Raw genomic sequence first — 24,060 nt, 5'->3', positions numbered from 1 at the left:
TTGTTTCAAACGTAAGACTGCATTCTGTTGCAGTTTAAATGCATGTTTTAGCGTAATTTTGGCTGATTCTATACGACGCCTGTACGGAATATGTGTATGTGTGTACGGGCCGCCATTTGTGAAGATTCTCCTTGTGCCGCTACTTTATCGCAAGCTTTCCCCACACAGACCTTCTGTTTAGAATGTGGGAATATAAACAGAAATGGAGGAAAGCAACGAATGTCGCTCCCCAAAAGATTTGCCGGCTGAAAATTCTACAAGAGGGAGAGAGAGAGAGAGAGCACAGACAGACACCGCGTCGTGCGCAGTTGCCGATCTCTGTGTCTGCTGTTTTCCCCCAAAATTTTCGAAAATTTTCCCCAAGATCAGCCACGGCGGCCCTGTCTCCTGGCACTGGGGGAATCGTTTCAGTTAGTGTTTCGTGCTCGTCGAGTGTTGTTCTCGGTTCTTCCTCTGCAATATCAAAAAAGTTCTACATAGAAAAAGTCTTCTTACCTGCATACATATATACACGACTATATATACTACCCACACATATGCGAAATATATAGAAATTTAATTGGAATTGTTCGCGAAATCGAATCAAATTTATGGTGTGTTCCATCAAAGTGCTTCATGGATCAATCGAGTGATTCGAAATCCATAGAAATTCTAGAGAAACATAAGTTTAATGCTTAATTTTCCATGGATTACATAATCGAGAATGTTCGTGTGTTTGAAGTGAAAGGAAAAACGTGTTCCTCCCCACGTTTTTCCGGTTCGGGGAAAATGTTTTAAGAATTTGTGCCGTGATGCCCACCATATACTATAATGGGAAAACTACTTATAACCATTACGATGCGATATTAAAGGAGAAAAGAAAAACACCATAAAGCGGATGGCAATTAAAAGTGGGGACCCCGCAAGAATAAAGTGGAAGGCACCGCGTGCTGCACTCTCGGGAACGGTGATGGTGGCAGCATCTTCTCGGCATGATTTTTCGAGCAAAAGTTTAACGAACTGAGTTCATTTCTATTTTTGAAAAATTCGTAGAGCAACCGCCGCCGCCGCCGCCGCCACTGCCCGCCGTCACCGTCACCCCGCAAAAGTGAAAAGTCTGCATGAGTTTTCCTATGGTTTTTCTTCGTTTTGCTGCTGGTGTGATGAGGGACGTGTGCTATTTAAGTGGCATTGGTAGTGGTACGCCCGCCCGCCGACTGATCAACGCCTACACTGTGCAATTTTTGTTTCTGGAAAATCCATAAAGGAAACGATATATTGAAAGCAGATGACGGAATTATACATATGTATAGGCGGTCAAAACTGTGCAAAATTATTTTGAAAATATCATTATTGTCTGATGAAATTGTTACAGTGGCAATGGGCTATATGAAACCAGTTGAAAATCATCCTCTTATGTTGCAAGGGTTTATTTGAGTTATTTAATACTATTTTATGTTATATTTTTGCGAATGTTTCACTGTATCCAGGACCATTTCTCATTAAATCAAACGTTTTTCCTCAATTCCAATCACTTGAAATACAAAATTCAACTAAAGTAAAATGTGTGTGCAGAAACCATGTATTATCAATGAATATTAATTGGCTCAACAAATTGTTCACACACACACACACTCAAGTAAATGCACATATATCATCCCCATAGACAGACTTTTGGGGGGAAGGCCTTCAAGCAATTGTGACAGCAGCTAATCTAAACGCTTTCTCTTTCATTCGCTGCCATAGCTATAGCTATAGATATGTCTCTTTTTTTTGTTGGTCAATATCTGGCACAATGTTAAATTTCATGCATTGTAAATTATCTGCCACTAAAATATATTTCCACAAATATGTACATATATGTGACAACTGTAAGGAATGAATGTGCTTCGAGCCAAGAGGCTAGGCACTTTGGAAACTTAAAAGCAGCGCCAACGTCAGCGCCATTTTTAAAGATTGTATAAATATTGAGACCACTTCCGTTGGAAACTGTAGGAATATACATAGTACATAATGTACGTGTGTAGATCTGGTGAAATTAGTCCCAAAACCACATTTTGAAGAATAGGTCATGATTTATTTATGTTTCGTATTCTTATGTTTACGTATATGTATTTTGTCCCACTTGACATAATTGGGTTGGACACTCAGGTGATTGTTTAGCTAATGAACAAATGATGATTAATGATTTTCCACAGTTTTTCGTTTTTGCAAATATTTCGAGCAGAATTTTACCGTATTTAAGCAATTTTTGATGAATGTTATTAGTTGTAAAGTTCGCAAGTAAATTCAAAAAGATTCCTGGATTGATTAATGGTTCTTCAACAAAAAAACGTGCTTTAAATATTAAAAAATTCTGTCTAAACTCTGAAAATCAAAGGGAAATAGTTGTTTGTCTTTATTTCATCACAATCATCAAAACAATATTAAATTAATTATGCATAAAAATAAGATTTTCACATTTTTTAAAAGCACAAATTTGAATCAGAAAAGTTCTAAGAATTTTATAAGCTTATATTTTTATAGATACACGAGTTTCCATAAGAAAATATTTACCAAATTAAAAAAAATCTTAAACAAAATAATTTCAAAATTATAAACATTTAAAGCACCGCTTACACGTATGAATAATAGTTTTGATCGTCCAAACGGATAATAAAACACCACGAAAAAAGGGAAGGCAAAATCCCGAAACCTTTCACACTCAAAATATATTTAAAAACAAATGGAAAATGCATAATAACTTAAACAACAATATACAAAACAAAAACCCGTTTAAATCAATAATTCTAATCAGCTTTAAAAACATTCTTTCCGCAGTGTAATATGTTCAATTAAAACCAAAACCCAACCTTGTGCCAAAAGTCTTTGTGAAATAATAAGCCCAAAACCACAAAAGAAAATTTACGAAATAAAATACCAAAAAAAACAAATCAGGAAACCATAAAATCCAGAATCGTCTGAAAACGTTTGCGGGGTGTAGAGATGTCCGGGCAGCAACCGCCGCCGTATGGCAATGGGCCACGTGGCTGGAATCCTCGTGCCCACAATCCCGCCTCACCATCGCCCTCATCCTTTCTGTATCGTCCGCCCTCGCCGTGGACAACGGCGCCGAGTCCACCGCCGATTATTGCCGGCCCGCGACCCTTTGGCCATGCCATGTCACCAGCGCCACTGAGTCAGGTGCGCGGACAGCGTGGCAGCACCAATATGCCCCATCCGAGGCCCCAGTGGCCGGGAAATAACCAATCACCGGCTCCCTATCAGCCACCGCCGAGTGGCTACTATGGTGGATCGGGTGGAGCATCGCCGGCACCACGTCCCTTTCGACCGGCACCGCTGCAGCACCAGAACTCTTATGGATCGCAGCAGCAGCATCCGACCAGCTCGTTCCAGCTGTCGCCCACACCATCGCCGATTGTGTGCCAGACGCCGAGCTCGGACTTTACCTACAGCAATCGACAGACACCGCTTTCCCATCAATCCCATCAATCGCACTACCAACAGCAGGCGCCCCCACCCCAATATCTGCAGCAACTCCATCAGCAGGGACTGGGACAGGGACCGCCAGTGATACCCCCACAACCGAGACAACACGGACGCGGACTGGCTCAGGATCAGATCGATTTTATTGGCGTGCCGCTGGAGCCTCCGCAACCTAAATCCTATGTGATTTATGATGACGAAGAGGAGTTTGGTCCATCGACAGCCGAGATAATAGCGAATCAATCGCAGGACTATATCGACGAGAAGCTAGCCGAATATCAGATGACGATATTGCAGCTGCAAGGTAAGTTTCTCACTCCTAATTTCTCTCAGTGGCTTTTTATTTTTTCCTAGCAGAGATGAGTCATTCGAGAAATGTTTGTTTCTTGGGACAGCTTTCTGGCAATCGGGCGGCTGCATTTAGCAGACAAAAATCGTGTAAAATATTTGATTTTCCTCTTGGCAAAGCATTGAACTTTGCATAGGAGGGGAAGCTGAATGTAAATGTCAAACGAACTTGACCCAGACACATTCCCCTACGCCGCCGCCATCAGCAGCATCATTATCTTGGGAACCATTCAACCGTTCACACATCCAACCTGACATCATCGCTCGAAAGTAGACTATGGCCTAGATATTTGGGCCCTCTCTCACCTTTCACTTGGCCGCTTGGTAGAGGCTCTCCTCTATTGGCTATTTTCGTTTGATCACCGCATTCTGCCCGTAAGATAATGACATAATGTTGTGGCCAAAATGGAAACGGAATATACATTTTTGGTTTTTTGGCAATCGTGCAAATTGCAATCGCCAATACGACGGGGGCCACAGCACATCGAATGCCAAATGAATCGATGAATTGTTATAGTTTATACATAATATATTCTTCTATATGTACTCACACATATTTATTTTGTGCTCTTCAGCAATTTGCAAGTGCTTGAGATGAGATAATTTTTGTTATTTCATATTTTTTAGCTATGAGGCTGAACCAAGAAAATATTTGTTTATTCAATTATTACATTTTGTTTCTAGAAATATATGCATTTACATATTTTTGCATGCATTTTCTGTGTCATGCCCAAGCAATGCAATCAAATTAGAGTTTTATAATTAAACCAAGACAAATTCCATTTCATGTCTAAACGAAAATCGTTTGTTTTGTGCTCAATTCATTCTATGAAGAACAATAGTTAGTTATAGAACTCGAATTTCCTTTTCAGCTGCAATTGTTGGCACAAGTCTATTCTAATTAATTAAGCACCGTGTGATACACACTTTTGTTGTTGAGGCTTCCTTCCGTCAGCCCCAAAACCTTTTGTTGGGTGTACTTTATGCACAGAATGAGATCATTTTATATATTGAACGCAGCGTGAATTGGTTTGAGGGATTATTCAGAAAAGTTGTTTATGCACAAAAGCACAAGGCAGTGAGTGTGATTGCTTTTTCATGTTCCATCTGATGATGGTGATGATATCTGTACTCTGTACTCTGTACTCTGTACTGTTCTGCTCTGCTCTGGTTTGAGGCCTGGTCCGGTGCTGATGTCACAGTGGAAATGGCTTCATTTTGTTATTTATAAATTGCATTTGCCCTGTTTCTCTCTATCCCATTGTCTTGTCTCGAAAGTTTTCCCCCACAGACCCAACTTTTATTTGCTGCTGCTGCTGCTGCTGCTGCTGCTGCATCGCGTTTCTCGGTTTCACTTTTGGGCTAACTTATTTTTAGATACTTGTTTGGTATGAAATATCTCAAGGGACGCCTCGGTCCACTCCCTGGCTGGCTGGCTGGCTCTGGTTCTGGCTATGCTGCTATTTTGGTATAATTTTCTCGCCCTGCTTTCTGGTTTATTTTCAAATTTAGCTGCATTTATCATTTAGTTATTTTATTTTTTTTTGAGATTGGTCCACTCGAACTTGTCTTGTCACGGAAAATGGTGATTAAAAATAGAGTTTATTCGAATTTTTTTCTGGTGCTTTGCATCTTACAAACTCAGGAATTAAGGAGATTTATCATGTTTATTTTTTAAATATGTGTAGATACAATGTTTTTTTAAAATCTAAAAAATCAAAATGTATTTGTCTGGCAGTAAAAATGATTGATTGGACGTAGAAAAGATTTTCCAAATGAATGATGTCAGAATTTCTAGTATATTTGGAGGTTGCTTTGAGTTGATTTCATTGACTGCTAAGTGAGCTTTCAATTATAACTACAGTTTAACTTTATTAATGTATTTTTTGACGTTGACGTCTTTGGGAACTTTGGGTCCATAAATCTGCAGGCATATCCGTTCTATCTATGCTGTGAAAGACCGTAAAATTGTCTCTTGAATTTATATATTTTTGTGGATATGGGCACTGCGAATGCCGAGTACAAATTATGATAAATTGTATCATAGAATATTTATTTTATTTATTGTCCAAGCATACCCTCAATTTACACTCCATTTAGCTACCATTCAAAAAAGCATCTTAGCTTAGGCCAATATTTTTCTGATAGATTCTGTAATCGCCCGTCATGTTTTAGTTGCGATAATTTCTTAATAAAGAAGACATTCTGTCAGGAAAATATATTTTAAATCGTATATTTGATCAGAATGTTTAATAATTTATTCAATTTTGTTGCAAATTTCCATACATATATGTATATCCTACAAAAAACGTTTTGTTGAAACATATGTATGAGATGTGAAGATAGCCCATATATATATAAAGGTGTATTATAGATTCCTATAAATAGGGAATTCTTGAAACTAATTTTAAAATTTTTCGCACGTAGGAATATCATGGATATGTATGAGGCATGGCACGGATGATGATGATGATATCTAGACATATGCAAATGCCACAATTCAAACAAATCACAAAATTGTTGACAGTTTGCCCAGAGTTTTTGGGTTTTAATTGCTTTTCATCTTCTTCGTTCGCTTGAGTGTATAAATATTTAAGGCTAATAGTTTTCAATCGTTTACAAAGCTTAATTTCTGTGCAAATAAATTCGGTTGGCCACTTTTAAAAGGCATTCACATCTCTTTAATTGACTCTTGAGGTTGCTTCATTGGTCGATGTATCTACATATGTGTGCATGTATTTTGCAACTATTATTGTATGTGTTTAGAGAACTGGCCGCTGCCTTGGAAGTCAATATTTGAAGAATCTGAAAGTACGAGATTCATTTGCCTTTGCCACTAAACTAAGAAACTTTATGGTTAGGTGTGAAATAAATAGAAACAGCATTAAATCTATCTCGGGACAAAGGAAATATTGTGCCGAAAGTGCCCGTTCGAGAGCGGAAATCTTTGTTTATGCGAAAAAATGTTTGCCAAAAGTCTATGTATTTGAGTGCTGGAGATGGATAAAAATATATTTTCTAAAATTAGGCAAATGTATACACAAAACATATATGATACTGGATCGGCAGAGTATATGTATTTATATGAAGCTTACGTTTGCATAAAAATCATAAAGATTTTCACAATTTTTTGCAACAAGGCAAACTCATTTGCTTTAGTGGAAGAATGTTGATCCTTTACTGTAATCCTAATAAGATATTTTTTATCCAAAATTTTGCCTTTTGTTTCCGTTCCTGCTTACTAAAATTCATCTGAATCACCGCTCCAAATTCGTATATCTAATTATAATTTGTGCTCTCTCCTATCTAAGTTACCAGAAAATTACTTACGAGCACCGCAACCTCTTTGGCCTTTTCAAGTGCCTGCCACTTAACAACAGCATTTTACAACCCGCTCAGTGGCTCGCACACACACACACAGCATCATCAGATTGTAAATAATATGATGCTATAAAATTCCCTTGAACATGTGAATCCTCTCACGAAGGCGCCACTTGCCGGGGCTGTTGCTCTGGCTGCTGTTTTTGGGGTGCCAGCTGCTGTAGTCCCACTATTGTTTACTTTTCAACTTGTTGTTGTTCTTTACATATTTAAATTTTACATTAAATTTCAAGTGTTGCTTGAGTGTGTGGTTCCATAGTTATGGTCATAAGTACACAATTAAGCATTGAAAAATGTAATTAAAGCTAGGCTATGGACTAATATTAAGCGGATGAATAAGCAGAGGAATAATTCACTCTTTTACTTCAGCTGTTACTTATTTTAACAGAATTGGTGTCCGGTCTTGGACCGACTGTAATGTTTTTCCCTTTGTAGATCCGCTTACTGTTTATGATTGAGTTAACATTTTTCGTTTGATTGCTTTCAAAATAATTTAAATAAGTCGACCTCTCTCTGCGTTTTATGCATAATTATAAATTGTCTGTGCATAACAAATTAAATTGCGTTGCAATTGGAAATTGCCAATTGCCATAGGCCATTTGAAGTGCAACAACTAATGCAACTCCAGATTTGAAGGTCAACTTCTTACTTGACAACAAACATCATCGAGGTATGAGATATTATGTATATCAAATGCAATGCAATCACCAAAGCGTGACGTCATGAGTCTGGTCTGGTGCGGATTTAAAAATATAAAAACTGGTTTTTTTGGTTTTGTTGGGAATATTACCCTTGCAGAGGGTATTATGATTTTGTTTAGATGTATCGGGCTTCTCTTTTGCACTTTGCGCTTGTGCGTCTCCCAGCAGTAAGAGCAGCTGGGAGCAGGGACATGCCGTATCACGGAGCTGAAAGGGTATCTTAAACTTCGGTTTCTTTCTTTTCTGCTCTACGCCGTTGTAAATAATAAACAAAAGCCAAACTCAGCTGTATTGTGTAAGCTACAGAGAAAAGCCTTTTTTGTTTTTTGGTTTTCCAGCTTCTATTTTTATGAATGACTTTCATGAATTGTTTGCTGGTGTAAGTTGAGCTTTGCCATGCGCTGACCGACCTACATTTCGATACGCAGAGGAAACGACATATTTCTGAGCATGCATATTACATTGCCAACGTTTGTAAACGTTTAACGAGCACACGGGGGATAATACAAAATAATACGAAACAACCCCTTTAACAGGCAGGTAATTGCTATTTTCTCACGCTTCATGATGTCATGCAGCAAAAGGTGTAAGGGAATTACAATAACAGACGAAAAGGCAAGGCTGTAAGAACTTGAAAATGCCACCCATTCATGCAGAAGAGCAAGAGCGTAAGTGTATTAGACTGACAGAGCGAGAGAGTGGTAGAGAAAGAGAGGCGGAAGAGGGCGAAAGCCCGTCGAGAGAGAGGAAGAGAGTGCAAAATGTTAAGCTTTGGCTTCGCTTATCATTTTACTGACACTCTATAAATAGAGCTTTTTTGATTTAAGTGAACTTTTGACGGAGGCTCATACATAAGCAAAAAAGAACTGTTTTTTGAGGATAGGAAACTTTAGCCACTTATTTGGTTTAATTAACACTGGAACTTAAACTGGATTAACACTTTTTGGGTTCATTGCGATTAATTAAGGGGCTAAGGATTAATTTCTAGTCAAAATTGTTGTATGTAGTCCCTACACACTCCTTAAACAAATCCTCTATAATTTGAGAAAATATTCACAATTATAATTATAAAAGTGCAGCCATAGTCTCCTATCTTCCCTTCTCAAAAGCCGGCTACTGCGCCCCTGACCTCAAAATAATAACACGGCCGCTTGCTTTAATTTTTTGGAGAGGCAGAGAGCTTGAGTGTACGTGCAGCTGTACATGGACTGGGAGTGTGGGGTAGACAACAACAGCAACATATTCCAAAGTGCGTAAATAAGGCACTCTCTTACTCTCGCTCAGTTGGCTCTTTTAAGCCCGTGGCTCTCAATGTCTCTCACGCTTAAAAAAAAGAAGCAGACAAATACCAATACATTGCCACAAGGAGAGCAAGAGGCAGAGACAGAGAGAGAGAGAGAGAGAGAGAGAGAGAGAGAGAGAGAGACTGGTTGAAACATGAGCTTTACTACGATTACTATATGCCACTGGGCTGCTGCCTGAGACTGCTCCCCGGACAAGGCGTAGCATGTTGAACGACGACGGCGATACGACGATTCAGTTAGTATCGAACCGGCTTTCTACCCCAACGGATTGGATTGGGGCTTTTGGAAGCGAAAAAGCGTGGGCCCATAATATAATGTGAGCCATCTACAACAGAGTGCATATACTCGAATACGCGGAGTCAAATCAAAAGAGTGAAGTGGAGTCGTGAATTTGCTGAAAAAAGAAACAACTAATTTGAATCTTATGTGTGAGAATTTGTTCTTACCAAAACAACGCAAAAGGGAGCGAGCGTCTCTGTGTGTGAATTGTGTGTGAGGTTTTACGGCCTAAAAAGCAAAAGTCTGACGTGATTAAATAATAAAAGAAGTGGCTTATTATTTGCTTTTAAACAAATTAAATTTAAATTGCGTGCTAGGAGGAGGTGAAGGAAAACCGAAGGCCAAACGCCGGGGGTTGGTTTAAAGGGGAAAAATCTTCCTGTGAAAATCCATGCCCGAAATGAGTGTGCGTGTTGCGTGAGAAAAATCAATTTTGGCATTTTGAACGCACAGCCAGAACCAGGCACCAGTCGGCAACCAGAAGGAACGAAGGAAAAAAGGGCTTGTCCAAATGAGAATTTGCCATAACGAAAGGAGTTTAACGAAATCAATGCTATCATGGCTGATAGCACAGATCCAGGCAAGGATCCAACCATAGATGCCGGAGGAGGTGGAGCTGCTGACGCGCCTCCAATTCCAGCTGTTCGGCGTCGTCGTGCGCATGAGCATAAATCCTCCTCAAGGGAGAATATTGAGGAGCAGGAACAGCTGGAGACATCCACAGTGACGCGAACGTACATGAAAACCATTACCACATCCTTGACAACATCCAGCAGTAATCTAGAAGAGGAATATTCTGCCAGCAGCAGCTCGAACCCAAACCAGCAACGTTTGCGCCAGAAGGTGGCACAATATGAAAAGATCTGGTCGGATGGCACTGCTGCCAGCGGCAAACGCACCGCTGAGGTGAGCTCCGAAGAACTACGACAAGACTCGAACCAGGATGATGACCCGGAGAATCCCTTTGACATTGATGTGCACGAGATTGAGCGACGCTTGCGTTTGGAGCGACAACGCGGCATGGCCGAGGCGGAGGCAGCCAAGCTTGCCTTCCAGCAGGTTCAACTGCGGCACACAACACCGCCACCGCCACCGCCGTCGTCGCTGCCACGTCGCGTGGAGGTGACCAGCGAGCAGACGGCCAGCCCGTTTAATGTGACCTTGAGAACCACCAGTCGGATGAGCCCCGGTGCCGATCATGGGAATGTGGAGGAGCAGCTATCGCCCTTTAATGTGACGCTGCGTACGACCAACACGCGACGACACACAAGGAAGGTGGAACTGGAACGCTTTCTCGAAGGCGAACGAATGGTGAGAGAGGTGCCCGCTGCCGATGGGGTAAGGACCATCATTACCTCGTCGATGACAAGCGATGGGGGCTATGCCGAGGAGAAAATCTATCGCCATGGCGAGGGATATGTTTCTCCGCGTGACTCACCCTCGTGGTCGCGCTCGCATTCCAGTTACTCCGGCAGTGAGAGGTCCAGTGTGACGCCACCGCGTAGCGTTGACTTGACCGCCGGCGGTAGAAGGATACTTATTAAGCTGGAGAATGAAACCGAACTGGGAGCTGGAACCGAACTAAACGACGAAACAGATTCAAGTGCCGTGAATCGTCGGCACCAAGACGTGGCCATGGCAACGGGCAACATTGACATTACCGTTGGTAGCAGCAACCCCCGCAGGCGTTTATACCAACAAACAACTGTCCAGGTGGGTGGCAACGTAGCACCGCCACAACAACTGCAACAGCAACAGCAGCAGCAGCAGCAACAGCAACGTCCCAGGGAACTTTCCCTCGAAACTGGAGGAACAAAGAAAAAGACAATGCTACTAACATCCACGCCGATTGGCACGAAGGAGCAACCGCAGGAACCAATCAGTCCAGCTGGAACGTGCCAATTGCGTGGTTCTTCAGCGGAAGAGCAACGGAAAATTGTAAGCCACAAAACGATAACCACTACCGGTAGCAGCACCACGAAATCGAAATCGAAATCCTCGACCTCCTCCTCATCCACATACACGTCCACTTCGCGCAAATTAATCGACGATTCGCCGTCCCCGTCCGCTGGGAATATCTCGTTTACGGCCTCGCAAATAAGTCTAAGTCGCGATAACGTATCGAACGCCGGCGATATTATCGATAACGATTCCGATACCGAAGGCAGACCGGCCAGCAGCATTGTGATTGTGTCCACACCCTCACGCTCTGTGACCCCATCAACGCCCAGCACGACAGCAGCTCACGCCCACGCCCACGCCCACGCCCACGCCCTCAGCGGCATTGGCACTTTCAGCAAGAGTCTGCGACAGGATTATCAGACTCAAGTACAGCAAAGTGGCAGCCGTGGCAGCAGCAGCAACGAAAACGAATACCAGGAATTCCAATCCACAATGGCGTCGATCAATTTCGCACGCAGCAATTCCCAGTACGACAGTCATATCAAGGAGAAACGAGGTAAACTTTAAGACAGAAGAACGGATAGAAAATTAGGTCTTTTGTTGCATTCTTGGTTTTGGGTTAATTTATAAACATTATTCTATGCCTCAAAGTGTCTTTTTTGAACCAACGTTAATCTCTGTGAATAAGACTGAGAAGCCGTCTTACCCTTATTTATGCTATTTTTTAGGTCTTTCCCTACCCAAATTCTGCCATATCTCAACTAGTTTTAATGTCCATATTTGAAAATCAATATGGGAGCTATTCCTTTTGGTTCCCATACCAAATACAACTTGTCCTCTTTTCCAATTAATTTTTTAACGAAACTTCTTAAGTTTTTAGTGCAAATTTCTTGCTAGATTTATTTAATATTATTTATTTGCTTTTATTTATGTACAAGTATTAATTTAATGGAAAAAAATGACTTAATCAATTTTGAGAATTATAAACAGATTTGAAACAGTTTCTGTTATCCTTATCGTGGCGAATGACGTTCGTTTGCTTATCAATATAATTTTAATAATGTGCTGCCAAATGTTTGACTAATGGAACAGGTGTTAAAGATAGTATTTTGAGATAACTAAAAACTGCAATAATCAGACACTATCTCCCAAGACGTTCCTGGGAATCGATGTAGCCATTCGAGACCGTTGTAAGTTATAGCCAGATGCCAAGAGCAATAGAATGTCAAGGTCAGATCGGCGGTACTTTGTGGTTACACAGAGAGAGAGAGAGAGGTAGAGAGAGATGTAGACTTAATTAATTATTACAGACAAACAATCGATAAAATAAACTGCCAAAATGACATCATCCCATCCATCCCATCCACTGCCTTGCCGCAGGCCGCTTGACGACATTTGTCGTCGGCACAATTCAAACTTCCAACTTGTTTAGACGTTCGTCTGCTGCTGTTTTGCTTATTTTGTTATAAGTCAGTCGGTTTGTTGGTCGGTCGATTGTTGCGCCGTGCCCTGAACTTCTACTTAGCGAGTTATACGAGTATTTGAGTATTATTTATATAGTCGACTCTCGCACTCTCGCGCACACACACACACAGTGCGTTTGTTATGTATTCGACTGTTGGCAAGCAGCGTTACCTTACCTCTTTCTTGCCCACCAACAAAATTTATTGGCAGCCAAAATAGCACTCGAAGCACACTCGGCCCATCAAACTACCCCCCAAAAGATATACTGAGGGGAGACAAACCGACTAAGGTGGGTCTATTATGTGACCTCCTCTACTCGGCTGTTATTATGTTAAGCACAACAACCAATTAAGTGTCGGGCAGAGGCAGGCAAGAAGGCAGGCAGGTTGGCTGTCTGTCCCCCTTTCTCGTCTTTCTCTTTTTTGCTATCTTTCTATATAAATACAATCGCACTTTTTGGCTGCACTTGACGATAATGTACATAGCCATCTATCTATCTTTATGTATCACTTGTATCTATAGATACGCCCTGACATTCACTTGTCTGCATGCATTATCTATTAAATAGTATATACATAAATGATTATCATGGTGAAGTCTCCGCTTTTATGGATATTTCATGTTCTGCACTTTATTTGGGACTTTCCAAAAGTTTTGTAGATTAAAACGTACAGGTGACTGGCTGGTGAAGATTTCAAGTTCAAGATAACTTTTGCGTTTTTAATGGAAAAGTTACAAAAAATATGCTTACTCTGCCTTGTTTTTTGTACGGTATTCTATAGCACAACTCGATAATATTGTAAATCGCTAGACATTTTTATGTGACAATTTTTATTGTGACAGTTTTAGTATTTTATTTTTGCCAAGAAAGGTAAGTTCGCTGGAAAGGAAGTTCCTGTCAAACATTTTGATGTGGCGTGTTGCCCGAAAAGAAGTTCTCGACTTGGCGATATTTATTTGTTTGAGAAAGCAACGAAAGGTGCCCTAAATGTGTGCTCTCACCCAGTGTTTGAGTATCGTGAAATGCTCTTGACATACACAAACCACCCAGCACACATCACTTTATAAATTTCTAATAAAATGTATAAATGTACGTCAAGCGTTCACTAATTGATGGCTGAGCAGAGTCGTCCCGTCCCCCATTTGTATCTAGTATATTGAACTATTGATTGGGTTAGTTTTTGACTTTGTTTCGCTATACACGGGGCTTCTGTCCCACTTTCCAAACAATTATATACTTAATGTCATTTTAATGGGTGTGCAAAAACACAACAAATAAAACCTGTCGACTCTTTCGAATATTTATAATATCGATTGCTTGCGGTAAACGCTCGCATCTACATTTTGAAGGTTCATCAAAGCCACAATTCAAAACCAAACAAATGTTACCATAAATATGATTTATGTGGCTCGTCAAGAGGGAGAGAAAGACAGAGCAAGGGAGAGAGAAAGGGACATTCAATGAAAATTAACAATATAATTTAAGACAAAAGGAAAACGGTAACGAGAAATTAAACCTGTCTCTTTTTCTAAGAAAAATGTCTGCTGGATTATTCGTATTTTAATTCAATTCAAAAGTAGATTGTACTGTAGAATTTCGAAACTTGTAAGCACTTTGTTCCTGGGACTGTGAAAATGTTGTAGCAATTTTTGTAATATGTTGAAATTTGTAGTTTTATCTTTAGTGGGGCCGGCTCTCATTTCTGAACATTTTTATATTGTTTGAGTTCTAGTTTCTGAGATTCTACACTATTCGTATTTGAGAAAAAAAAACAACTACAAAAAACTCCATCTAACGTTATCTGATGTGATCTATGTGTCGTATCCGTCTGTCCGCCTGTGTGTCAGAGTGTAATCTCACACACACACAATATCAACGGAACGGAACAATCCCAGAACAATGAGCGGCAGCCGTACAACTGAGATCATCGTTGAATTATTTATTGAAGCAGCTAGCGCTCTTGCTAGCTGTCATTGTTGCTGCTGTTATTGTCGGCGTCTGTCCATCTGTCAGTCTCTATATTATTTATTGTTCAATGTTTTAGTTTAGCGGCATTTAATTGATGCCTAAAATGTGGTCAGCCAGTAGATGGCGCCCCACAAAGGTGTCATTGAAATCAGAGATGAGTTTTGTAATTTAATAACTAAAAAAATGTACAGAAAATCAAAGTATGTAGTGACACTGCAAAATCTTTTCTTCAGATACAAAAGTATGCTATTAACCCATATAAATTATGCTCTGATGTGGGTGTTCTGGTCCTCATTATCTATAACTTTCAGTAGCAAATTTTTGTTTGCCATTTGTGGCAGTTCATCTTCTGTCTGTATAAGTAGAGCGGACTTGAAGTCCTCCTACACATCTTGTAGCAATTTTTTCTTAGTATATTTAATTCGACCACAGGTCTTCTAGTTCTTTCTTGCAAGCAGATTCTGGCCTATCCTTTTCCACATGTTCGTACAGCATTAAATCTTCTGCTTGCAGATAACTGATTGATCATTAGCAGTTCTTATGCTGTAGATATTTTTGCAGCGAATTCTCACAGATGTTAGTGGCATGTGGCATAGAAATTTTCAAATATCCGCTTCCCTCCTACTTCCATCATTATTTTACAGCTACGATTGTGGGCAGAAGAATCGTTTGAAGTTTTTGTGGTAGCGCTTCTTTGATAGATTTTTATTCTTCCCACTTTGCTGCTTTGTAAAGCAAATAAAATTGATTTCTTTTTAAAGTATACCCCACATATTGTGTGCTTTTTTTTTAGGTGATCCATCATTTATTTTCTTGCCTTATCTGTTTGGTTTAACTTGAATGGTATAAATGACAAAAATAAACAAATAAACGCCTCTAGATTTTGGTATATGTATGTATATGAGATACTTATCATATACCTTAATCGTCTCTAGCATGATAAAATAGCTTGTCTATCCATGAGTACACATGTACATTTGTATATAAAATACGCTATACATATCATATTTGCTTCCAATATTTTCAAGTAGCTGCGAAAGAAAACAATTTATGACATGTTCAACGGGAGATGGGTGAGGCACACAGACACAACCTGTTAAAGGCACTCAAGCGTTAAGTTAAGTAATACCACAGACGCTGTCAACAACATATTGCCTCCCCAACCAAAAAGATTATTTATGCACAGTTTTGTCTTATTATATTATACAAATATGGACCGTCGAATGAGGGTGCCAAACAACAAGTGCATCCTCATGACACACCTCAGTGGCTTTCAGTGGGTTCTGTGGATTAAAACTAAGTTTTAATATTACAAAAATATAAAAAATTTTTGCATTCTGTGAAATATTCTTTGGAATTTTTAACTTGTGCTTTTAGTGGCTGACTGTAACCTTTAGCTCATATCTTACACACAAGGTCAACAACTTTGGTTTCACCTTCCTGTTGAATTATATCTCTATCTAGAACTGAACTTTGGAATAAAATCTTTAAATGTCGGAGACAGCTTTAGTTTAGATAAAGTTACTTAATTTTTTGTTGGTGGTTATTAATATTATTTTCTTAGCTTGTGAGATAGGCAAAGGCATTTCCTATATGATAATTTTTCATAGTATAAATATTCTGTAACATTTTTAAATATTTATCAGCATTAACTTCTTTAAAATATTTATATTTATTGCTTGTAGATTTGGAATTGTACAATTTTGAATGTTAACAACTGGGGTAATGTAAATGGGGGGTATTTACAAAACGTACTCTAAAAACTCTAAATTTCAAGCAAATAAACATGAATATTTGTATTACGGAAATCCCCTGCCAATTGCGCCTCGATTCCCCCTTGGAATTCAACGCATTTCCGTTGCTTTTGCCCCAAAAACATATGCTTTATATCGGTTCTTCAGTCAAACATTTCGAACAACGAATACGCAGAGAGCACAGCACAGAACACAACGCTCCCCTCTCCTCGTATCGCATCGATTCGATTGGCTTTTGTTTATGCAAATGTAAAAGAACATTTTCTTGTATTTTTTTGTGTGTGTGTTTTTTTTTCGTGTTGTGAGGGAAACCCAAACAATTAGCTATGCGTGAAAGTAAATAAACTATTTTTACCATTGGAATACTTCATTTTATTCGGGTTTTCAGCTTCATTTCTATTTGCGGTGTTGTTTTCCGTCTGTAACTAGGCCAAACCCCAGACGAATGGGCGACTGACCGAACAGATCTGCCCTTTTGCAGTAGTAGTTTTCTTTCTTTCTTTTTTCTTTAACTTTTTCTATAATATAATAAGTTGCATTCATTCATAATTTTTCAATGATTTTTTAAGGAACTACCTTGTACTTTTAGATACGCTCATTAAACAGAAAAAATACCAAAATGAGCATAAATAATAATCAGTCGACCCATCAGTATAATCATCATCATTAACTCAGTGACTGACTGACTGACTGGCAGACAGAACCCCTCCATTCATAAGAAGCACCGACAAGAGAAGAAAACAATTTATCCCCAGCTTTTGGTATTCTTTGTATTCTTTTGTTGTTATGTTTTTGGGGATCTAGTGATCATTTCATACATCATTATTGAAATGGAAATTGAAATAAAAGCCTGTAAAGCCAAAAGTCATTCAACTTGAACGTTTAATCGTTACTCTTTGGCCTGGTTTTTGGCCCTATTGTTAAAGGTTTGGTGGACCTTAACATGGAACAGCACGCTCCCGAAAGTTTGCTTCGTAGACTTTTCGATAGGCTTTTACTTTTACTCAGCCGTGGGAATTTCGTTTGTGGAAATTGAGAATGGCATTGAATAAATACAAAAATGTATTTAAATGGTAATGGAAATAGCAAACAAAGAGCTTTTATTGCAAAAAATTGATTTTCCCTGAAACGTTTTTTATTTGGTTTTAACCAGAATTATGTGGCATAAAATTAAGTTTAAACCAGTTCGAACTGTAATTGAAACTGAGCGATACTTTTTAGCTATAGATGTTGCTGATGTTTAACAATTTCTTTGCACGTGCCAAGAATTAAGTCTCCAGAAAAATGTGTACCTCTTCTTTGAGAGAGGGACCACTTCTTTAATGAATTCACTTTTACTTGATTAGAAACAACACAATATCTCTCCTTGTTTGTCCAATGACCTGATACGGGTAATCGTATTCCCAAACAATTAAGTTGTTTTGGCCAAAAGTGTAGTTCCTCCTCTTCTTCTCAGACTCGTTTAGAGTAAAACCGGAAATATTTGGTTAAAAAAAAACTCCTCTTCTGACCATGCTTCTGGCATAAATTAAGGTGCCACAAAAATATCTACCGCATTTGGCATACACTGAATAAATTAAATTTTTAAAATAAAAACTAGTTTTTCCATAACATTTTGAGTCTTGCTTTCTGGCCAAAAATAAATAAATGTACGCCGTTGATTAGTTCATATTTAGTAGGTCATAAATCATTTGTACTTTTGTGTTATTATTTTTCGCTGTTCAACAATTTTTATCAGACAAAAATAGAAACAAACATGTGATGATTATTGCAAAGATAAAGAGTGGAATCTACTTGGACATTCTATAGATTAAAAAAGGTATTTTCTACTGGTTCAAGTCTAATTTTAAACAAAAGTTTTTCTGTGCACTCCGCTCTGATACCGTTGACTCTGTCTGTGGTTCTATATTCCCAAAGGGATCGCGATGTCAATAGCTTTTTTGAAGCTTAAAATCCTCAGATATTGTTTTTTGAAAGGTCGGAAGGCACAACATTTATAGTAGACTGCAGTTATGTAGAAACTTTAATATGTACATAATAAAATACAAAATTTGATGATAAATACGGGTCAAGTAATCTTTGGGGATTAGAAAAAAATAGTTCAGTTGTGGATATTATTGGGGGAATCTGTAGTACGTGCCTATGAAGGCATCATTTAAATGATCGTTTTCAATAAAGGCGGATCGAACGTTTTTCCAAGTTATAAAACATTTTCAATGTTCTTTTTGAGAATTATTCCCCCTTGAGAATGTCACATTGAAAAATTCCTTCACTAATTTATTATAGATCTTATGCTACATCAAATGTTTACACGCCATTAGGGAACTTTTAAACTGTCGCAGCCAAAATCACACAAGTTTTGATTTGTATTTAGAACCTTGTCTCAAGTTCATTTTAATGAATAAATTGCAAAATATCTAAGAAATATTTATTTCAAATTAGAAATACTAGCACATATGTATGTATATTTATGTGCAATACATAAATACGAGTATTTTTTTGAGCGACTTTCAGTTGCTATTGCAAATTGTTGGCAACCTTGAACTAATTTCTATTTAAATAATCTTTTGTCAGCCTGAGAAAATTGCGTCACTACCGAATTAAATGAATGAAATTTAAAATTCTAGAAAATAAACGTTGGAAAAGAGACAAAAAGTACATATAATTTCAAAATGATTTGTGTCTCAAATTAATTATTACAATTTGTGTTCTTACTTTGTAAATTGTTGTGATAATTGGCTTTAGAGTTCGGCAATTTCGATTTATTTTATATAATAATTTTTATTCCCAGCATTCTTCGTGTCTGACTGTAGAAGTTTTCCATAAATTTGTTATTTATTATGAGGAAATCTATTTTTGTATCGTAGTATTTTTCGTTGGCATTTGTTTGGACAATTGCCAGGGGAGCCAATCCAATAGACCACGCACCCATGGACCATGTCTTTGTTTTTTTTGAGACAAAAAGGGGCTTATGGACAGCTGCTGGCTGCCATTCCATTTTAGCTGCACTTTTCCCCGCCCCAAATGTGGATGCGATGGCTCTTCTGGTTGTATGTGTTTCGTTGGTTAATTGTTTACAAAAATGTTCAGGTTTTTTAGCGTTTTGTTTATTATTGCAATTTTTCGGCTCTGAAAATTAAATTGAGGTAATTAAACCACACAAAAAAATGTCTGAAATATGGGGAGTAAATATTTGCTTTGGCCAGTCGGGTGGGATTTCTGTTTAAAATTTGTTGGTCTGTTCTTTGACGTAGGCAAAAGGTCAACGATACTATTTGGAAATTTATAAATATTTTGTGGCTAATGGCTTATGGATTTCTTAGATTTGATGTGTTGAGAAATTAGTCATATGAATGATTCATTTTTAAGGAAATCTTTGCTGCCAGAATAGCTCTCCCAGTCCGGTTGTTCCAGTAAAAATCTTACTAGGTTTGAGCTATCGATGAAGGTACATATGTACATGTGTGATATAGATGCAGAAAAATCTAGATATATTTATTATCCAATCTACACGAATTTGTATCTATATCTTGATAGTGTTTTACTCCTTGACGCAGTTTCTGAAATGCAAGTCAAACATACAACAAACTTTTAAAGCTGAGAAAGCCACAATAAAAAGTTTGGCGATAAAAATCTCACCAAAAACAAAACATGATGTCATCGTGTTAATTTCCTTTTATTCGTACGACTTAACTGATAATTGAATTAATGCAAACATTAGCGACAAGCCAAGCGCAAGCAAAAAATAAACAAAAACGGCTACAAGTACCTTGTACCGTGTACCTACTAGGAAATGCATCTTATCGGGTGTCTTTAGGTCTCGATATCTTGTTTTCATTTTTCGCCGCTGTTGCCTTTTAATTGCAAATGCAGAGCGGCAGTACTTTATCTCATTTTCTAATGTTTTTCCTTTTCATTTTCTTACCTTTGCAGAGGAGCAAGAACGTGTGCAGAAGAAGACATTCACTAATTGGATTAATTCATACCTATTGAAGGTGAGTCGAGTATCTAGTATCTATCTATCAATCCGTATGCCCATCGATTTTCTTCAAACGTCTTGAGTGTGCAAATGAATTTTGTCTACATTTGGTGGCATTGAAATTTGCATATTGATTATTTAGATAAACGTGAAACGTGAGAGGTTTTTGGTTTCTGGCCAAATCCAAATACAACTAAACCCGTAGTCCAAAAAATAGGTTAAAGGGCGTGTCATTGTCGCCCATTAGCTAATGCAAAAACGGATTTCAAGCGTGATAAGCATATTTAAGCATTTATTTCACAAATATTTTCACTCATAATTATGATGGAAATAATAAGCACAGAAATGATTGTTCATATAATTTTGATTGAAATGATATGAAAAAGCTTGACATTGAAGGTCGTCATTTTGGGTTGCTTATTGTTCAGAGAATCCGTGAAAAGTGTAATATTTCTGTGTTAATATTAGTTTTTATTGGGGTGTTTGTGTGATCTTTTCATGTACAGATAAGTTGGATATGTCATATGCATGTCTAGATATTTTCTTTCAGACGCAGATGGCCACGAGTGCTTAAAAGAGTTTCTTCTTACTTCTTCTATGAGCTTGCTACTCTCCTTGCGAATATGTGATATGTACATACTTATTTCATTAGCATACGCGTACGAGTATGTGCATACCTCTTCGTGTTGTGGCAAACATTTATCATGTCTTAAACATATTCAAACCATGCACGGTACACAGCACTCTTCTGTGCTATTCTTCGGTTCGAAGTCTTCCAAGAATAACTTTCAAACACGCACCGAAGCCAAGAACCAATGCACCATGGGCAAATCTCTATTGTTCACGTCTATTTTGTGATTTTAAGGATTTAATATGTATGCATAATGTTTTCTCTTGCCCGAAAATTTGGCAGTTAAATGATAAAATAATTGTATCAAAAATATCCGTAATGGTTTTTTTCATACTAAAACTTCTTCAAATTAAATATACATAAAAATAATATATGCAAAAAATCGGGGACTTCGCCCATGGTGCAATGCAAGAAATTCCACACAAGACGCATTTGTGTCTATGAAAAGAAACCACATCAACAGAGAGTAAAAAAAAAGGGGAGAGAGAGAATGGCAGAAATTGTCTGCTGTTTTTGAGACATGGCTTAAAGTAAAGTCAAGTCGTGGACGCAACAAGAGAGTTGCATTAATATGTCGTACGGAGATAGTTCCGTTTCGGGCCACAGATTGCAATTGCCATTAACCCCAGCATGAGCAAAGCCCACGCGACCGCCTACTGACTTACTTTTACCCCAAAACCCGAAGCCCAGATAGTGGATTTAATGCTGCAAGTCGCGAGTCACAGAAGAGTGTGGGGAGTCGTGTCAGAGTAAAAGGCAAGAGCATGAGTGAGTGCCATGTGGCGTTTGTGTGTCTAATGTGTTATCTTTTAATACCAACGGCAATCTACAGACATGAACCGGCAATTTCTTATACACACATACATATGTAGGTACGACAAAAGCTGTTGCCGGCCGGCCGGCAATTATTCCAATATGGTTGGCAAAAACCAGTTCTCGAACTCGGGGGCTAAGTCAAGCTTGCTGCAACTCCAACTGCAACTGCAAACTCTACTCATAAAAGGAGCAAACACACACACACAGGCACTGGGCCGGCCTCTGCGAATACGTATGCGTGGGTTGCCCCTGATTGAAGTCATATTTCAATCCCACCCAAAGGAGTCGAGAATGCAAATCGACTACAACATCGACATCTACGAGTACGAGTACTCGTACGAGTACTTATGCAACATGCAAATGAGTCACTTACGCTTATAATATGCATCATGACAACGGCAATTTGTTGATGTTTCTCACTCTGCCTTTTTGCTATTGCACAACAATTGGTTAACACACATTTTATTTTCATTTCGTTTAAATTTTCAAGTCATAAATAACTCACAAAAAACAAAAAACAAATTGCAAATAAAAAGTAATTTATTTAATTTGTATTTTTGCCTATTGAACTTTTGCTCTGAGGCTGTCAATTTGCATTTACACTTGGAGAAATGGTTTCTGAGATTGAGATTTCAGCAAGTAAATGCTTTCCAGCTTTGTGTATCTTAAAAATACACTTTCCTGCGTTTCCAAAGTTTGAATAGACAATAACACTTCCCAAATACTCAGCCCAGTTCAAGGTGAACAAGTTCCAGTGGTTCCAGGTCTGTGACGACCGAAAAAAACCTCTCTGAACTCTTGCTTTCATAGAATTTGATTAAAATTGATTAGCTAATTGAACATCTAAATGAACACACACCACAGCGACGTCATGGTCTGTTTTGTATGCTCAATTTTCGAGCGGGCCCCTTGTCATTTTTCACATTTTTATGACATAATTGATGGCAACGCCTCGACACGAGCTGTGGACATAATAGTGGGTGCTGCCGACACCGCCACTCGTCCCATTTCCATGTGAATTTTGCAGCAAATTGCAATCAAACTAAAGTGAAAGGATCCACACACAATATTGCTGCTTAAATTAGAAAGGATTTCGTTTTGTCTGTGAAAGTGGGCTACAGTCAGCGACGGGAGAAGAAACATTTGTCAGGTTGTAAAATTTAATTGAGCTTATGACAAGTGACAAGAGAGAAGGTCGCACTAAGAGAGAATGGTTAGTTATATTTACAGATTTTATGGATTCGAAGTGCAGACTTAATGAAACACAATTAGAGGCAGTTTCAGTGTTTGAATAGTTCAAAATGTGTCTGAAATTTCTTTGTAAAACGCTTTTATAAGGCTTTTAAGAACATCCAAAGCATTTTCAAGTTATAGTTTATACAATAAATGACTCATATGGGATACGTTTCAGTAAAAAATAATGAGAAATAAAGAAACTATTAATAAAATATAAATCTTAATATATTCATTGCCACATTGTGCGGTAAATCTTTTCCATTTCATGTTTTTATCTAGCATGTAATTATCTTAACAAGTAATTTATTATACCCTGTAACATCTTTTTCATAAACACATTTAAAATTACAAAGAAAAACATTACAAGATGAGAAACAAACAGAACTTACTCGTAGTTACTCCATCCATACTCCAGCCTATGGTTTTTAAACTGCGGAAATATCTTTAGCACATAAAACAGACTTAAGGAACTTAACTACTTTTTACCTAAGCTGGCGGTAATTATTATCTTTAAGAATTATGACCAAGTCGCATACATTTTTTGATTAACCCCGTAAGACCCATTTTGATTTCATGTCCAGAGGGTATTAGGCGCTTGAGCGGAAGGGTACGATAAAAAAATAGATAAAAACAGTTTGACATCATAAATTCTAGCAACAAAAAAAAAGGAGGGGAAATGGAAAAGAGGCGTGTGCTTCGGTTGAGCAGGAAACGGAAACATTGCAATTGATTTCGCAATGTCTGCCTTTTGGAGTAGAATTCACACAAAAAATTGAGAAACTTTTCCCGCAGAGCGAAATGAAAACTTCACCCAAGAACGAACTCCCTTGT

The 24,060-nt window shown here is 38.4% G+C and overlaps 1 protein-coding gene across 15 annotated transcripts in view; it reads left to right on the top strand.

The window, feature by feature from the left end:
• The first annotated feature begins 2,802 nt into the window (after positions 1-2,802).
• LOC117584232 (nesprin-1) overlaps positions 2,803-24,060 on the top strand; it is a 112,730-nt gene continuing 91,472 nt past the window's right edge. For 3 of the 15 annotated variants that reach the window (XM_034273024.1, XM_034273023.1, XM_034273022.1), the window contains exons 1-2: positions 2,803-3,769; positions 20,501-20,562. In XM_034273024.1, coding sequence (XP_034128915.1) covers positions 2,965-3,769; positions 20,501-20,562 — 867 coding nt within the window. In that variant the 5' untranslated portion in view covers positions 2,803-2,964. Of the gene's footprint in view, positions 3,770-9,794; positions 11,937-20,500; positions 20,563-24,060 lie in introns of those variants that run through there. The other 12 variants (XM_034273020.1, XM_034273018.1, XM_034273021.1 and 9 more) reach the window with 10 other exon arrangements.

This window comes from Drosophila guanche, unplaced genomic scaffold, assembly GCF_900245975.1.
Source record: "Drosophila guanche unplaced genomic scaffold, DGUA_6, whole genome shotgun sequence".
Lineage (NCBI taxonomy): Eukaryota > Metazoa > Arthropoda > Insecta > Diptera > Drosophilidae > Drosophila > Drosophila guanche.
The sequence above is the reverse complement of the archived record's forward strand: the minus strand, read 5'-3'. Positions and strand labels throughout refer to the sequence as shown.